At 42.5% G+C, this 17663-nt stretch overlaps 1 protein-coding gene across 2 annotated transcripts in view; it reads right to left on the reverse strand.

Moving 5' to 3' along the window:
* The window catches only part of BAZ1B (bromodomain adjacent to zinc finger domain 1B), a 45284-nt gene that overhangs the window by 15302 nt on the left and 12319 nt on the right, over window positions 1–17663 (reverse strand). For both annotated transcript variants that reach the window (XM_026861542.1, XM_026861543.1), the window contains exons 6-11: window positions 15786–17481; window positions 11400–11538; window positions 10780–10910; window positions 8612–8720; window positions 1254–1352; window positions 614–791 (exon numbers count right to left, since the gene is read on the reverse strand). In XM_026861542.1, the coding sequence (XP_026717343.1) occupies window positions 614–791; window positions 1254–1352; window positions 8612–8720; window positions 10780–10910; window positions 11400–11538; window positions 15786–17481 (2352 nt within the window). The remainder of the gene's footprint in view (window positions 1–613; window positions 792–1253; window positions 1353–8611; window positions 8721–10779; window positions 10911–11399; window positions 11539–15785; window positions 17482–17663) is intronic.

Raw genomic sequence — 17663 nt, forward strand, 5'->3', positions numbered from 1 at the left:
AGGAGGAAAACTAGGATGCACTAGTCACAGCAGTGTGTACTCTACCCACACCAAGCAGATATATCACCTCCTAAAGACACTCAGTACACCAGTAATGCTCACATGCGTTAGGCTGGACTAGCCAGAGCACTAAAAAGTCATAATTTAGTTCACTGCAGAGTAACTTCCTTGTGCTACAACAGAATATATTTTAAATTCTGAAAATGGAACACAATCATTACCCCAAACCTAAAGTGGTCTCGATTTACAAAAACCACCCTCCAAAACAGAAAACTGCTGTCTCAACAAGACATACTGACTTTGACACAGAAGCTAAAAATCATCTACAAAGAGTTCTGCTAATGCTCTGTAAAGAAGTCCACCACCAGATGAAGGAAACATTACAATTTAACACCTGTGCAGGACACTCAGCTCCAACATTATGACTCACCTACACCAAAAGGACCTCAAGCCAGCAGCTGTGTAACCTTGAAATAATAGTTTAGAAAGAGAGGACACATAAGAAAACTGATTTTCCTGATCCTCATGTCTGAGAACAAAACACTCAAGACCTTCCACAGAAAGTATTAGACTGTGCTTGTCTTGCTCAGCACTACTTTGCCTGTGCACTTACTCTTGCTTCATATTCTGGTGTCACATCAACATATCCCAGGCCTCCTTTTTGCAGCCGAGTTGCAACCTCAATGAGATCACTTCGGAGGTAGTTCAGCAGTTCCTGGTTGCCATCACAGAATTTGAGGCCCAAGTTCTGTTTCCGAGCCAGATGAATAGAATGTGTGATGTCCTGATACCTGGAAAATCAAACCCCACCTTTGAATACATGCAGGCCACTGTCCTGCAAGCTGCACAGGCACCAGGGCAAAAAATGGTATCCACTGTGATCTACGTGCTCCACCAGTGCAGAACATTCTTTGAAAGATGCTTGAAAGCACGTAGTAGTGAGTGAAACAGCACTACTTCTGTTTCCAATAGCAATTTAACTTTATTTAACTCCTAACTTTTCACTGAAATTTAACCCCTTTCAAGGAGCAATTTAAAGACTGACAGAACCTCTTCACAGGTTAGAGCATTACTTATCAATAACCTGCAGTTACTGCCCAAGAAAAAAAAGCAATTTCTCATCAGTATCCTCCCCTATTCAGCACAGGCACAATCAAAGCAAAGCACAGAACGCTGCCCCAGGAATGGAAAGGCTTGCTGTGAAGAGGATACACTTTGAGAAGGCATGCAGAGAAAAAGAAGAGCAGGCTCACCTTTTCTCCAAGCGCTCCTTTAGTTGGCTCTCCCTTACTCCTTGTGGGTGCAGGCAATCCAGCAGCTCATCCAAATCCTTCTGATTGTCACAGAGAAACCTGAAAGATATAACATGTACCAACATCAGGTAACGTATCGCTGTGGCGAGACAACTCCTTCTTCTAAATAGTTCACAAGTATTAGTAGGCAGGGATGACAAGTAACCTATATCCCAACCCCATGGAACAAGGTGAAACTCTTCCAGTAATGCTGTCATAAACATTCTGACTCAGACTCGCCTCGTTTCAAGGTCCCCAAATGTAGGCAATTCCATGGTAAGAAAAATAAAATAAACACAAAACTGATTTATAGATTTTTCCCCATTAAGTTTATTAAAACATTGGAATTTAGTCATCTACCCCAGGGATTAGATTCACTAAGTTGCCATCAGTTTAAGTAATCTGAATGTCATTTTAGATGCACTAGAAAAGATTATCATGCTATGCGCTGCATAGCATGGCAATTTAATATTTTTTTTTCTGCAGAGCCTTCGACTTCTTTCATTAACCCAACAAGTCCCTAGATTAACAAGGGGTATGTCCTAGGCTTATACCACAATTGCTGATGTAGGTTTATGCCTTCTGTAAGCGCAGGAGTCCTCCCTTCTAAGAAGCTTGCCTTAACTTGAAAGCTGAAATGCGGTATGTGAAAACCATATTCATTAGCTTTAAACTCTTCTGCTCAAAGCGTTTCAGGATAGCAATGGTAATTGGCAGTTAGCTGAATCTAAAAGGGGAAAACTTTTGCAGAGTTCTCTACACAAGGCATTCTCTCTGCAATTCCAGAGTACAATCAAGTTTTAATGCTAGGTTGTACATTTAAAGTAGGTTTAAGACAGCTGCAAATCATGCTCTTTTCCTTTTTTTTTTTTTTTTACTCTCTTCCCCCCACCTTTATTCTAGGACACCATGAAGCCTCCTCACCTGATGGGGGCAGGGATTCAACCTGAGCTTCAGAGCTCATTTACAGAAACTAATTACAATCTTCTAGAAGAGGATTTTTCCTTAGAAGAGGGAAGCGAGGGAATAGCAAAATCAACCTTATATAGAAACAACTGCAAAGGACCACAATGTGATCCTTACCAGCCACAGGGAAGACTCCAGATCTAATTTTTCTTCTTGGGCACAAGCTCAGATGAGCTAAGCAACAACTAGAGAAAGATGCTGTTCTGGCTCCTCTTGGAATAACAGTATCCACAATGCTTATTTTTCTGGCAGAAATACTTACTAAAAAAATCATATCTGAAAAGAAAATATTTCAGAGTTGTAGTATGTTCATATTAGGGGAATGGCCTCAAAATTTGTGTTCAGTTAGTAAATTAATAAAACATATGATCGATTGTTTAAAAATGGAAGAAAGATAGTTTCTTGCCAGTCACCTCCTTCAGTATACTCCAACCCTGCGGAACATCCTCACTTTGCACACTCAGTTCAAAACTTTTGGCCACCACTATCCTCTGTACACCCTCCCTGCGAGAAACAGGACAGAGCAGCTCCAATTATCTTTCACCCACTAGAGCCTAGCACAGGCATTTCAGAAGTAGTAGTGATTAAGGGCTGGTCATGGGATCCAACAGGCATTCACACAAACCTGTGACAGTATAATTTGTTTCTTTTCCTTATAGATGACTCTTAGGTGACTAATAAGCATCCCTACATCCACTGGAAGGTGTACAGACAGAGCGCTGCAAGGACTAGCATTTCTGAGTCTCCTAGACTTCTGATAAATATTTGAGAGAAAACTTTCTCCTGTCACAATATGGAAATGGCATAAACCAAGCTTCAAAACAGTTGCCCTGCAGATAGCCAGCAGAGGTCTATTTCTCTGGCATGTTGAGAATGTTGCCTAGGTCATGATGAAACAACATTAGTCACTGCTGGTGATATACCACGGGATCCAGCTGGAAAAATACCTGAGAAGATCATGTCTGAGCTTTCTCAGCTTTCCCCCATGGCTGCAAATTTAAGGGGGGAATTCCCTGCAGTTTTGCTCTACTGCAAAAAATGAAAAGGGACTGCAAACAGTTAACATATGGTGCTTGGATTCTTCAGCTATGTGGTCTGGGGAAAGACAACACAGGCAGCTGGCCAGTGAAAGAAAGCAGGTATCATCCTTTTAAGTAAGCTAGGGTTAAGCCCTGGTACAACTTTGTTCTGCTGAAAAAGAAATGGGACAGGGCAGGGAGAACAACTGTAATAGGTACTTAGTCTTCCCAATTCAGTCAGAGTAAGGACTGGGATTTCTGGGAGAGGAACTGTTCTGCATCAGCTTGAACTCAAACGTGCAAAATATCTAAGTACCACCTGTGTAAGTTTGCTTGGTGACACCTTGCTGCTCTGTGCAGCCACAGCTCCTGAGAACCCTCAGTCTAGCTCCAAGCACTCCCTATGAACTGAAGGAACCACCTGCACCTCTCCCTGTGGCTCAGCCAGCACAAGGCTGGGAGCATGGACATGGCAAACCAGAGCTGGCATTTTCAGTGGGGGAGGCAACAGGGCTGTGAGCCTGTGGGTCTTGGTAAGAGGGAGGGGAAGACAATTGGTGCCCTTCACATGGCCTGACACAGAACTTAGGAACATAACCCAGAGCAGTGGGAAAGATGTCTTTGGACAGTCAAGACCAGATGGAGGTGTTCAAACTAACATGAAGGGGGGAAATCCTGACTGAGGTCAGGGCTTCCCACATCCCTAAATAAGAGCCTAGATTCTTTTCTGCCAGCACAAGCCAGCAGCCTGGTCATCACTCCAGACAGAAGGGACAAGTGGCACAAGCATCAAGTCCAGAGGAGCTCTCAGTATTCACTCATGCTGAATATTCCTACCTGTTCCAGGCTACAGGCTGCAAGGGACAGAGAGAAAGGTATAAAACCTGGACTGCAGACTAGGGAATGAAGAAATCAAGAGGACAACATCTAGAGAGGCCCAGGATCAGTACCTGCTCTGGAGGGTTGGTGGAAACAGGGGAACTCCATCTGTAGAATATAGGCGTGAGAATGGAGTCTGTCAGCACCCACTCATGGTTAACTCAAATTGTTTGCTGAGGGGACCCGCCATACCATGGAGTATTCCTAATAGATGAAGAACAACGGGAGTTACTCTGCAGAGATACCACTGCTTCCAAAATTCAACTGCTTTCTGACCAGGATGAGCAAGAAGTATCCTGCATACTAAGATACTGCAAAGGTTGTGATTAACCTGTAGCTCTCGCAGGAGCGACCAGCACATACACAGCTCACAAAGCACTACAGTACAGACAAAAGGCTTTTTCAGGGACTGTGCGCACAGAAGCTTTAAACGGGGAGACTATTTTAATAAGTACCAGCATCAGTAAAAGTGCTGCACAGTGTTAGAAATGGGACTGCTCAATCTGTCTGGAGAAGACAGAAGTGACCAAGACTTATGGTTCTGAATGAGAACAGTGATTCAGCCTCCCCACTTTCAGGACAGAACACTGGGCCCTCTTCTTTTGGGGACAAAGTACTGAAAGCAGAAACCACTTCCATGAGATATTGTTTCTGCAGCTCTTGGCAAAAGAATGGAATCTATTTCTCTTCTTATCAGTGTCCTATCAGCTCCCATGCTCCAGGAGAAAAGGGGCAGGACTATGAAATACAACCATTCATATAGTTAATCTGGTCTTCATCTCAAAGTCTCATCACTCTAGAGTATAAAAGGGTAAAGCTAGAGATGCTCTATGTGCACTGCGAGGCTACTCTTAATTCCATGTTAGATGGACTACTATGAAAAAAAAGAGATGGCAGGAGTTAAAGCAGAACACAAAGAAATGAAGCTTCCTATGCCCCACATGCTAACACTGTGAGTTCTAGCTGAACAAGCCCTTGTATCCAAACAACAGGGGATAGATATTCAAGGACTTCACTGGGGCCTCAGGGCTTTTCAGGGTGTGCAAGAGCAATGTGCAAAGAGCAGCCAAGCGCCAACTCTTCCATAGCCATCTATGGTTACAGGAGTCCTTGAGATTGGAGAGATCAATGACAATGGCCACAGAGGAAAATACAGTAACAGGAATATGGATTTCCTCAGAGGGAAGTTCTAATTACTGGCAGCTCTCAGACTGCCACTTGTTTTTTTTGTGGAAGCTTACCTGTAAACAGTGACAGCTGTCAGACAGGTACTTAGCAAACAAGCTCTTTGCAGTTTTAGAGCTTTAAAGAAAAGTCTTTCAGCTGAGTACGCTTACTGCCTATCTGCAGAAATGGCTTTTGGGTGGCCCTTTGGTTAAGAGAAAGCCATGCAGACAGCACGCAAGAATGCTAAGTTAGAAGTGGTTAGGTTTTCTTTGGAAAGATGTCATTGTGCCCCCTGCTCACTGGCATGAAGGCCTACAACTGGCTCAGGTCTTCCATTTGTATTGCTCTACCTTGACATCCTGACACTGTCAACCTGCTTGGCAGAAATGCACACAGGCATGATACTCTCAGTAAAAAAATCAGCAAGTGCTGTGACTGTCAGCAGCCTTTCCTACCAGGTACCAAAAAGGACAGAAATCAAAAGACACTGTGGTGTAAGAGCCAGGCCATGAAAAAATCCCGCCCAGCTCAGTATCTTATTTCTGAGTGGCAAAAAGGCAGAGCAGGCACGCAGTGACATTTCTTCAATCTGATCCTACAGATTTTAGCACCTGCTGGTTTGAGGACTTCCTTGTGTGCCAGGACAAGAACCTTTGTGCTTAATACTCCTCAATGAACTCCTCTTTCAGTGATTTGTCCAACTGGTGCTTTGAAGGGGTATGCATTTGAAGATTCACAGCAGCTGGCAGCAGTGAGTTGCATACATCAGCTGTATGATCTGAAGCAGTACTTTCCTCACTATTTCAAAACTGCTATTTGCTAGTTTAGTTTCTTGATCCTTTTTTCTGTATTAAAAGAAAATCTTCTTTCTTTAGACTTCCCCATTCTTCTCTAGCAATACTCTCTCCCTGCACATACAAAATAAAGTATTTCTGTAATTTGTTTCATATTTCTTAGTCAGTTATTTGCTCATGAGAAGAGCTTCCCTCTTATCCCACGGCAGGCCCTGTAACAGATCTTGTGAAGCATGATTGTTCCCCAAGGACAAAAAAAATTGTTTTGCCCTTAGTCTGTACTTCAGTTTATCACCCTTTTTATTTCCTTCATTTAGACTCAACCACAGATAAGTGGGCCTTCTTACTTTTAATAGCTTTTTTTATCCTGATGTGAACCATACTCAGAATGTTTTGTTACTGTTGCTGCTGCTTTGTTCCCAAGTTTCCTCAAACCTTTTCTTCAAAGGTAAGAGGTGGCACTTGCTCTGACCATCTAGTATGAAAGCTTTAAGACAATCTCTTGGAAAGCATTTTAGGCTTCCGGCTGCCACTAAACTTTTATAACTTTTTAAACAAGCTTTCTAATTCTTTTTGTTACTCCTTTTTTTTTAAAAAAAAAAGAAAATCACCACATATTATAGTCACTTCATACACAGTAGCTCTTAATAACAAAATACAATTCAGTTCTGAGAGTGTACCAGACCTGGTTCAAAGAGCTGCTTCTTGTGGGCTGTATGACTAGTTACTCTACAAAGCACTCCTACCTCTGGAACCTCTTTGATCTCTCCCAGCATGTCATTCAGAGCTGTCTGATTGAGCAAGTCAATACTGTAATATTAAATACTATGCTTTTCCGAGTTCAGCCTGGAATTACAAGTTGCAGGGATTCTGTGTTATTTAACTCATCCAATTCAGCTCTATGTTGTCTTCAGTTTATAGCAACATGAACTAGTAATTTAAGCTACTGTTTTCCTTATATAATTTGTCCTTCTACTGGGACATACCTTGGCATCTCTGCTAAATGAAGATCAAGTATTAGAAGTGGCAGTTGGAAGGAGCAGAGAGGACTTCCCTGTGGATCGTACTGTCCTCTACAACCTCCAGTTTAGCACCCATTCCCTAGGAAAGCCCAATTGCCAGAAGTTTGGCCATGTGACAAGATGTGCAAAGGACTAGACTGAGAAAGGGGTGGATATTGTCACAGCAATACTGGACAGATTGAAGGCATTCAGAGAAAACTATCTCCTATGACCTGCTAGCAATAAGGTACAGAGCAATAGAGTCAGCACTCAATGCTGACAGTTTAGAAGAATCAAGACATCCATAAATTTCAGACTCTTTGACAGTTCCTGGTGGGGAGCAGGAACATCTCTAGTAAACTAGTTCTGACTTGCAACAGCGGAACTACGCTTTGAAACTCAGATCACAACTGGTGATATTTATCAAAGGCCAAGTATCACACTTTGTGGATCAGCAGTGGAAAACTGGGGAAAAGCCACTGCCAAGGGGAGAGCTGCAGGAGCAAGTACTTTGTGACAGTTACTTCTCAGCATCATCTAAAAACCACAGAGTCCTTCACAGCAGTTTAGTAGGTGAAGCTGTAAGCCAGTGTTTTCTGGCACAGGAACACTGCTGATCACTCCTTACTACACAGGGCGACAGTCGATATTGAAGATTTTCTTTAAAGGTAAAAGAGGTTGGTAGGGCCAACTACTGGAGCAAGTCACAATCAAACATGCTCAAAGATAAGAGTGTTTAGATTTGATTCACTTAGAAGACACGCTGATGGCTACTGCTTGGCACTGGCAAGCATTAAAGGGATAACAGGCTATCAACACAGAAGAATGATTTTGCTAAGCTATTTATCAGTAGCAACAAAATCAAGTCTGTATCTGGTGCTACAGAAACAAGTGGACACCACCAGAGTCTGCTGTGAAGCCTAGGAAGGAGCTGGGGGATGGCTCTGCACATCTCACACAGTACAAGAACATGCAGGAACACAGGCCTGTCTCCAAAAATCTCAATGAAGACTTTAATTTTATGTGTTCAAGAACCCCATGTGCCACAATTCAGGTCTGCTGAGATGAACCATGAAAGAAAAATCTAGACACACTTAGCTAGGTCACTGCTCCCCTCCTTGTTTGAGGGGTGTGGGGTGGGGTGTTTGTTTGTTTTTAAAGTAACACCAATACTGAAAAAAAGTACACAGCAATTCTTTTAAATTATCAATTCTTCTGAATGTAAAAGATTTAAAAAGCAATACATCAAAGTATCATTTTACCAGCTTAATTTATACTGGCTTTAAGTCTGATTTATTAGATTGATTATAATGGTTCCACCAGCTCTTGGACTGGGTCCTATTAACCATTCACTACTAGTAATAAGATCAGTAAGAGGCCTGGAGAGCTGCTAAACTAATCCAACTGTTAAGTAAGGCCTATCAAAAGAAATCTGTCTAGTTTCCCCGTCCTCTATGCTTTGAGTATTTCGCAGCTATAAAAGAACGTGTTACCATAAGTTCTGTCCCTGCTTGGGTGCAGTCGTCTCTGTGGGCAGGTCTGCAGCATGCACAGCCCGATGAAGCTTGCTCACTCTGCCATCAGCTGCACTCTTCCGCTTGTCTGTAAAAGAAACCCAAGGCTTAAGTGTATTCTCATTCATCTTCCTCCTCAGTGAGTATTCTTACTTTGCAAAAACTAACCTATCTTCAGGTAAGTGTTTATATTCAGCATCTAGGTCAGCAATACATTTGTCAGGGAAAACTCATCCAGCAGTAGTTTGCTAAAGCTCACAGCACATGCATTTATAGAAATGCAAAAAAAGGTAATGTATTTTAAAAGAAATTACAACATCATAAAGCACATACATAAAACTAAGAAAAACATTCCTATTGCAAATATATAAACCTAGTTTCACTTCTTAACTACATATGACAAAGTACTTTTAGAACACCTGGAGTGTTGTGTCCAGCTTTGGGCACCTCAATATGAGAGAGATCTCGAGGGGCTGGAGCGAGGGCAGAGGAGGGCAATGAGGCTGGGGAAGGGCTGGAGAATAAATCCTGTGAGGAGCCAGGGAAGGAGCTGGGGGTGTTCAGTGTGAGGAGGAGGAGGCTGAGGGGAGACCTCGTCACACTCTGCAGCTCCTGACAGGACATTGCAGAGAGGCTGGGGCTGGGCTCTGCTCACAGGGAATTGGTGACAGAACAAGAGGGAACGGCTTGAAACTGCAACAGGGGAGGGTCAGACTGGACATGAGGAAAAAATGTTTCCCTGGAGGAGTGGTCAGAGTGTGGAATAGGCTGCCCAGGGAGGGGGGAGTCCCCATCCCTGGGGGTGTTTAAGGGCCATTTAGATGAGCTGTGGGGGGATGTGGGATAGGGGAGAACTTTGCAGAGTTGGGCTGAGGGTTGGACTTGATGATCCCGAGGAGCTTTTCCAACCTGAATGATTCTGAGTTATAAATAGGATGTATTTTTGTGAGCATCTTAAACAACAGTCTGATGTGAATTTAAACCTTTGCTTATTTAAGCCTTTGCTTAAGTTTCAAAAGGAATGTGTTGAAATCTTGCACACTAGCTAGGTAAATACATAGGCAGCAGTTGAGAAATTAATACAGCTGGAAGCAAGGTGGTGTACAGAAACGTGGCTGGTCAGTATCTGAAGAAGTTCATGTTAGAAAAATATACCCATTGAGCGTCACTGAATGATACCACTGCCAGCTCAACATGTCACCAAGACACAGATAACTGGAAAGTTTCATACTGGATGTAGCATCTCACTGTAGGTTTATTCTGTTCCATTCTTCTACAGATGTCTACTCTGACCATTGTCTAAAACAAAATACCACCACGTGAGGGCTCTGTTTTAACTCAATATAGCCTCTCACACACAGTACTGCTGTAGATGGACTAAGTGCCAGCCTAGGTTATTTTAAAAACAAGAAATGATCCAGACTGAAACTACAGCTGGAGTCAGAGTATAGCATGCTCTTCTGTACCAAGAACTATTCCCACATAGAAGCATTAAGTTTCCCTCCCCACAGACTGATTTTTGTACACTTCCAAGTTCTGTCTGCAAGGCTCCAAGTCAGCCAGGCAGAATTAGAGGAAGCAGTGTAAGTTCAGCTAGTTGTTGCACTTCACCTGCATGTTCAGTACAACGTGAACAGCAGACAGAACATCTGGAAGAGGGCTGTGTGCCAAAAGGGGCTCAATCAGCAAATTTTAGGTATCTAGAAGACTGTCCTTGATACTATTTCACAGGTAAATCTTGCCACAGGTGGAACATTAGCATTGTGATGGATACCCTCACCCCCTGCAGCACACAACTGACAACTTGTCCAAGAAGTCTGGGATGCTGCAACTCAGCAGGGTCAGAGTAAACCACAGGGGCTAGTTCAAAACTGACATGAACCTCACTGCTTTTAGGAAAAAGGTGACTGTACCACATGGTCCTCATGTGGTACACGGCAGGCAGGCTCAAGACGTGCAGCAACAGGAGGGAGATTATCACAATCATCAGACTCCCCTGTATGCAGGCTTATAGAGTTTAAAGAAGGCTTAGATCAGAGTATCTCCATGAAAACACCCAGACCAGACAGTTTTCTCTCACATTCACAAATCCATTCTAACAGTCAGACATCAACAAAGGAAATACCCACAAAGGCAGCTGATCATACCTCCTGGGCTGTAGTCCTTTCTAAAATCTTCTTTCTTCTGATGGGGAAGGATGAATCTGTAGTCTATACTGTCATGTACCCAGCCTTTCTCAATGAACAAGCCAGGAATCTCATCTGAAAACAGCCAATACCTGTAGGAAACACAGATGTTAACAGGTACCTGGCTCCTCTTCTGGCTAGTTACACACATCCACCTTTATTTGCATAAAGGGGAGACACATCTGTGTGCTTGACTCAACAGGAACCGCATACATGTATATATTTGTATTAGCACAGTGGAGAAACATGAAAAGCTTTTGTTAGAACCTATTCTAAGAGCACTCCTGTGCAACAAATGGAAAAAAATTAAAAAAAAAGATGGCAGTTAGGTTCTTGTGATGCATGCACTTGAAGCTCTACTGGCTAGTGGATCCTAACCTCCACAGAAAGGCCTCAAAAAGCTGGCTATGCCAACCAGTGAAGGTCACTGCACCCTATATACATAAAACTCCTGCTTCTCTCCACAGTTCAACACCCAGGCAGTCTTCTCATTCTCCATATCAATCACTTTGTGGGGACTGCTGTCAGGTAAAGCTCCTCAGAGGGGAGAGCTAGCAGCTCAGAATCATTTCCTTTTCTACCTGTTATGATTACGATCGGTGCCCACTGGTGTCCTGCGCATCACCAGCTTCGCTTTGGCAATTCCATCCTGGAAGGTTTTCTCAGCTGCAGCTTTATGCTTCCGGATTCTTTCCTCCTCTGCTTCTTTCTCCATCCTCACTGTTGGAATCAGCACAGAAAAATATTAGCTTTCTTTTATTGTATGCAGACATCAATATTCTCTTTTATTTTACTACATCACAGGAGTTTAAAAAAAAAAATCAGTGACTTTGGTTAATATTCTTTTAGCACAGCCATCCACTCTTCATCTTACTTTCCACCCACCATTCTAACAAAAACTCAAGAATTAAGAAGTCAAGGCATAAGGATGAACAGGGATGAAGAAAAAGGAAAGTCTGGATGAAAACTGTCTGGAGAAATTAGTCCTCATTACTATTTCTCATTCTAGATCAACGAAGTGGCACCCTTTGCTGTGCAATCCCATGTAACAACGGAGTCAAATATCTTTAACTACAGCACAATGTACAACAAGGACTTCTGCTCTGGCCAGCTCTAGTGCTGGGAGTGGTCAAGCTGTGCCACCACAGAGGGCAGCGGGGCTAAAGGACACCTGCATGTCCAAAACAGCCAGCTACAAGGACGCTCTCCCCACAACCTGACCTACCAAAAAAACAGATCTGGCACAAGAGGCCTCTTCCAGGCACAACTGTCTCACAATAGCAGCCAATTCGCATCCCGTAACACCCCACGCTTTCCCATACATGCTATGATGTAGAAGAGATTAAAATAGACATCTCAGGTTTCCCACTCATGACAAAAGTGCTGGAATTTCAGTAGCTCTCAATATCCATGGCTGCTGACAAAGAGGAGAAAGAAAAATATGAAGAGGCCTAAATCCTGGCATCACAGGCTCATTGGCAAGAGTCTTACAGAACAAAATATGTCATTTCATATCTCTAGGTAAGGGGCAAGAAGCAAGGCAGCTTCTGCCAAGAAACAAACCGTTAAGGTCAAGAGGATTTATGCTTCTCATGATGGTTCAAGAATCTCTCTACACTTTTGCCCATCTCCGAAGAATAAATATACTTTCACCAAGAACTGCCTGAACAAAATGGAACAAAATGTCAAATTGAGTCACATTGGCTCTACGGAGTCTCATCTCAGTCTAACAAAATAATAAAAAAAAAAAAATTTAAAAAAAATCACCCTTCACAACTTGCACAAAAGACTATGGGCAACATTATTCTGTGTCTGGAGAAAAGGAAAAAATGAAAATGATGATGACATGAAGACTTACTTTTGCATCACAAAGAAGATGGAATGAGACCGTGTGGAAGGCAGAGCGGGGCAGGTAAAAGGGTATAGAGGTTGTATGCAGGCTGCTGTCTCAGGGAGAAAGCTACCTTCTTGCTAGGACTCTTTCCAGGGCTACTACCTATCTGTAACCATTTTCTGTATTGATAGGTTTGATAACAGTTGGTTAGTAAATACCTGGTAAGTCTCTGTTACACCAATTTGTTACACCAATGCAACGAATCAGCTTTTACATAATAATATACCAACAATATACCAACATACAGTAATTACAGCATGCCAAAACTGTCCCACTAATCCACACCTGCCAGACACAAGCAGCTGCACAAAACCTGTCTGTAAATATCAACTCCTCCCTAAACCTTACAACCTCCCGCTATGTCAAAATGCTGAAACCAGAACAAGTAGCAACAGCCTCTCTCACAGTACCAAATCCCTTGTGTCACCTAAATCTGCTTCTTGCAAACCACATCAGGACACCCACAATACAGGAAGTACCGTTCTCACCTTCCACTAGGAGAGAGAGGTGATATGATTCCCCTAGAATTTCTCTCCTTGACACCTTCTCAAGACTTGCTGCTGTCACCTGGCACTAGCACAAGGTACACTTCCCTACTCCTCAGTACTCTCCCCTCAAGAGCCAAGGCTCCAATAAAAACAAGCCATACCACCAGCAGACTCTTCAATGCTTACAACATGGGATATCAGGGGCACTCATGAGACAGGTATTTTTTCTATCCAACTGTAAAGACCAGTTGCAGCACATACCATCAACTGCTAGAAAAAGGAAGAGGCAAAGAAAGAACAGAAACTTAAATTTAGTCAAAACTGTTCTAACAAAGCAAAAACAAAAACACCAAACTAAAGGCTTCCTCCCCATATTTCATTTTCAGTTGTGATGGCAAGCTAGTCTCAGTTGGTACGCTCCTCTGTAGCAGCATTAGCTGTGTAAGCTTCCAGCTCTCCATTCTCCTCCAACTGTGTAGGAGCTATTGCTTCATGAGTAATAAGGCAAAGAACAATTTCCTGCAGTAACGTGGAAATGGAAGGGTCTTTTACTATCAAGAAAATACAGACATTAATCATGTTATCTCAACAGGAAGTTCTGTATTGACTTCTTTTAAAGTCAAGAGAGGAAAAAAAAAAAACCATTTAGTCTCAGCTCAAAAAAGAACCCAGTGTAAGAATGACTTATCTTGTTAGCACCAGCCACAATCTTGATAGGTTTAACTTGAAAGAGGTTAGTGCTCCCAGCGTTGCAGATGTTACCAGTGGTGAAAAAGAAACCTCTGACTGTGAGATACATATCTATATATATGTAAAAAAGCAGCTGCTGACAAAACACTTATTGTGCAGCAGTGCAATATTCATATACACACATATATATGAACCACTGCACAATAAGTGTTTTGTCAGCAGCTGCTCTTTTACTTCCCCCAGAGATACAAACATTATTAAAAGCAAATGTAACTGAAGTGTCATGAAAGCCAATATGCTGAAAAAGCCCACAGAAAGCCTGTGTGATGGAAAGAGCACACTGATGCAGTTCTCACTGTGGTTATCCAGAACTATTTTTCACATGCTGAAACCACATCAGCCCCTGAGTTTGAAGTCCTGAACAGAGTAGCTCCGAGCTGCTAACCCTGCAAGCCCTAATGATAGTGCTGTCAACATTAACCAAGATCTCTGGTACTTTGAGGGTACCTTTGTGCCTGGTACTAACTGCTTAACACATAAAAAGCTCTGGATGCCTGAAATGTTGGGGTTTGTTATATGGAAAGGAAGCAATATGAACTCAGATGTTAATGAAAGGCTTCAGACTTCTCTGCCAGAGAGACCCTTTTCCCTTGTGGGATCCAAAAGGATAAATTAAAATTCCTCAGCACACAAGCCAAATGATTCTAATCTCCATCAATGTACTATTGTTTTTCTTCATATATAACTAGCACAAACTATGAGGTGAGAACAACAAGAATCCCAAGGAGTAGTGTCCAAACTATTTCATTTTGCAGTAAAATCTTATCATGAACTTGAGCTTGCTGTCAAACAACTGCAAGAACTGGGGCCAAGAGGCCATTCAGCTATAGTATGTTATTTAGTATTTTGTTTTTCTGGAGAAGTAAGGCCGCACTCCAGTTCTTCAGCAGTTTATTGATACTTTTGAGATTCACAGTTCTTAACAGAAGATCTGAGAGGTCTATTTCCTTTAAGCATCAGGCATGGTTGTATCCAGTCTACTTCCTCGGGAGCCTCAGGGTATTACACATGATTTACCCATCCTCAGTCTCCTAGAACAGATACTCCCACATTCCAGATAAGGTACATAAACCAGATTCCATGTGGGATGCTTGTCCCTCAGCTGTTTCAGAAGGGAAATAACAACATAGATGAGCTGTGCTGTTTATTTCCATCTATCCACTACTCACATTTACAACCAGAAAAAATAATCCCTCAAGTGCAACTCCAAAGTATTTTGCTCTTTATATTCCATACTCCCTAGCAAAAAGTACTACTTACACAGAGGCATACAAAGCTTGATATTGCAACTCATACAGAGGTTTGAGCAGACAAGTTTATATTTATACAACTCCATAACTAATTCTTTAAAGTGAGAAACATTAAACTAAAATTTATTGCTTAAGTCCTTGTTTGGGAGAGAAGCTGCTAGCACCAACCTGACACTTTGCATGACAGCAAGGCCAGCAGCAGCTGTAGAAACTAGCTTTTAGGCAGGAAATATCTCCCCTGCACAGAAGAACCAGATGATGTTTGGGCATAGACAAATATTCTTTTTTGTTTTCTGTCCCCAAAACAGATTTTCTGATCTCCAACCTTCCTGGGCCTGACAGAATTAGAAAGGTACTGAACAAAAGATGCCTCCAGATAAAAATCTAGAAGCAGTTATTGCTTTTCCTTAACAATCCAGATTTAGAGCTGCCACAGAAACCACAGCAGTCAAGTTATACTTCTCCAGTGAGTAAATCTTATAAAAACAGGTGATGCTTTTGAAAACAGGCTGTCAGTTTTGCCATTAATTTATTTTCCCCTACCCCAGAGCACACAACACTCCACTCTCCTGGTATTTTTCTCACCTCTCATTTGTATTTCTTGTTGCTCCCTTGCTTTCTTGGCTTGGATGGCAAGAAGGCGCCTGCTCTTCACAGCACTGACCATATCATCAGCTTCTATTTCTACTCTGTGTTCTATCTTCATAATCTCATTTTTTTTCTTTTCATTTCTTCCCATCATATTCTCATCTCTCCCATTCTCCTTATTCTTGGCCACCATTTCTTTCCGCTTCTGTTTTTCTGCTCTCTTCTTATCATTTTCCTCCTTCAGGATAGCAAGGCGCTCCTTCCACAGCTCAGCTGATGTCTGCTGCTTGGTCTCCACATGGTCCTGCACAGAGTACGTCATCAGAATCCGGTGGCACAGTGCTCCAAGGATCTGCAGTTTCTCTTCAGGAGTCAACTCAAAGAATTCTGAAGTCTCCAGTTTCTCCAAGAACTCATCCTGCACTTCATTATCCTCAAAAGCTGCCGAATCCTTGCTTTCATCTACATTATCCGAGACCTCACTTTCCTCTTGCACGTCTGACTTGCGTAGGCAGAGACGAACCAACTCAGAAGCAGAATGCAAAGTAAGTGGTATTTCAGAAAGTTTCATTCCCAGCTCAGCATAATCTTCAGCAATTTCATCCTGCAGCAGGGTCTGCAAGAGAATGACCAGTACTCGGTTCAAATAAAGGAAGCCTCCCTTTTCTGCACAAAGTGCTTCCATAAGGGAAACTGCTGTGATGGGATACTGAGCATCTGGCATTAATAACCCTGAGTAACAGCTCAGGAACTCCACCACCATGGCGACATCCCCAAAGAGCGTATTAGGAAGGCCTTCTGGAGTATCAACCAGTTTAAAAGTAGGCAAGGTCTTCCCTTTAAGATCTTGGTCCTCATATCTTTTCTGTTTTTCCAGTTTTTCCTTCATCTCCTTCTCCTTCCGCTCCTTTGCTCTCTCCTTCAGTTTCTCTTTCAGCTTCTCCCTTTTCTTCTTCATGTACTCCTTTCGCTGCTCCTCTGTCATGGTGGCCCATTTCTTCCTGTGCTCTAGCAGCTCATAACGTTTCTGTACTAACCCTCGCAAATCCTCAGGGAGACGGGCACGATCCTCATTTGAGAGTAACCTAGCTGTTTTGGAGATGATGCAGGAAAGAGCACTTTTTTTGTCTTCCCGGTCCTTGTTTTCTTTGTAATAGGCAATGAGATGGAGTGCTGCAGGAGGCAGATGTTTCTGGGGTTTGCTGGAAGACCTTGGGGTACCTCCAGAATTCCTGGGAGTCCTGGACACCTTAGTGGTACCTTTAGCCATGTCCAGTAGTGTCATCTGCTTCATTTTCATCTTGGGGGTCTTCAAGCCTGCCCTAGGAGACTTCGATTTCCCCGATGACTTCTGCCCATTCAGAACCCTTTTGCCTCTTTGCTTTTTGTCCAATGATTTGTTGCTGCCCTTCCCCAGTCGGCTTTTCTTTGGAATGTGGAAGTTAGAATCAAGTTTAGCAGGTGACACAATTTTCATCACCTCTTCCAGCTCCTCTTTAGGACATTTTGAATTCTTAGGGGTTTTCACCTTCAGTGGAGAGCTGATAATAGATTTCTCCAAATGCACATGGCACCACAGAGTAGGGCTCAGTGGCTGGCTCAGGGATGATCCATCAGCTTTGGATTTCTTAGGCAGCTTTCTGTCAGGTGATTGAGAGCTCTTCCTCTTGGTTGAGGGGTTGAGAGTCATATACTAAAATTAAAGAAAGAATTATTTTGTATTAGTACTTAAAGGTACCTAGATCATTTTCTGTCTATTTTTGCCTAGGTTTATTTTAAATGTATTTTTCCAATGAACAAGCAGTACTCAATATCTTAAGGGTAACAGGCTTCTTCATAGTTTTCAACATTCTGCACTGTAGTCACTACTTTGGT

The sequence above is a fragment of the Athene cunicularia genome (genome assembly GCF_003259725.1).
Source record: "Athene cunicularia isolate RWA chromosome 19 unlocalized genomic scaffold, athCun1 chr19_part1, whole genome shotgun sequence".
In the NCBI taxonomy this organism is placed as follows: domain Eukaryota; kingdom Metazoa; phylum Chordata; class Aves; order Strigiformes; family Strigidae; genus Athene; species Athene cunicularia.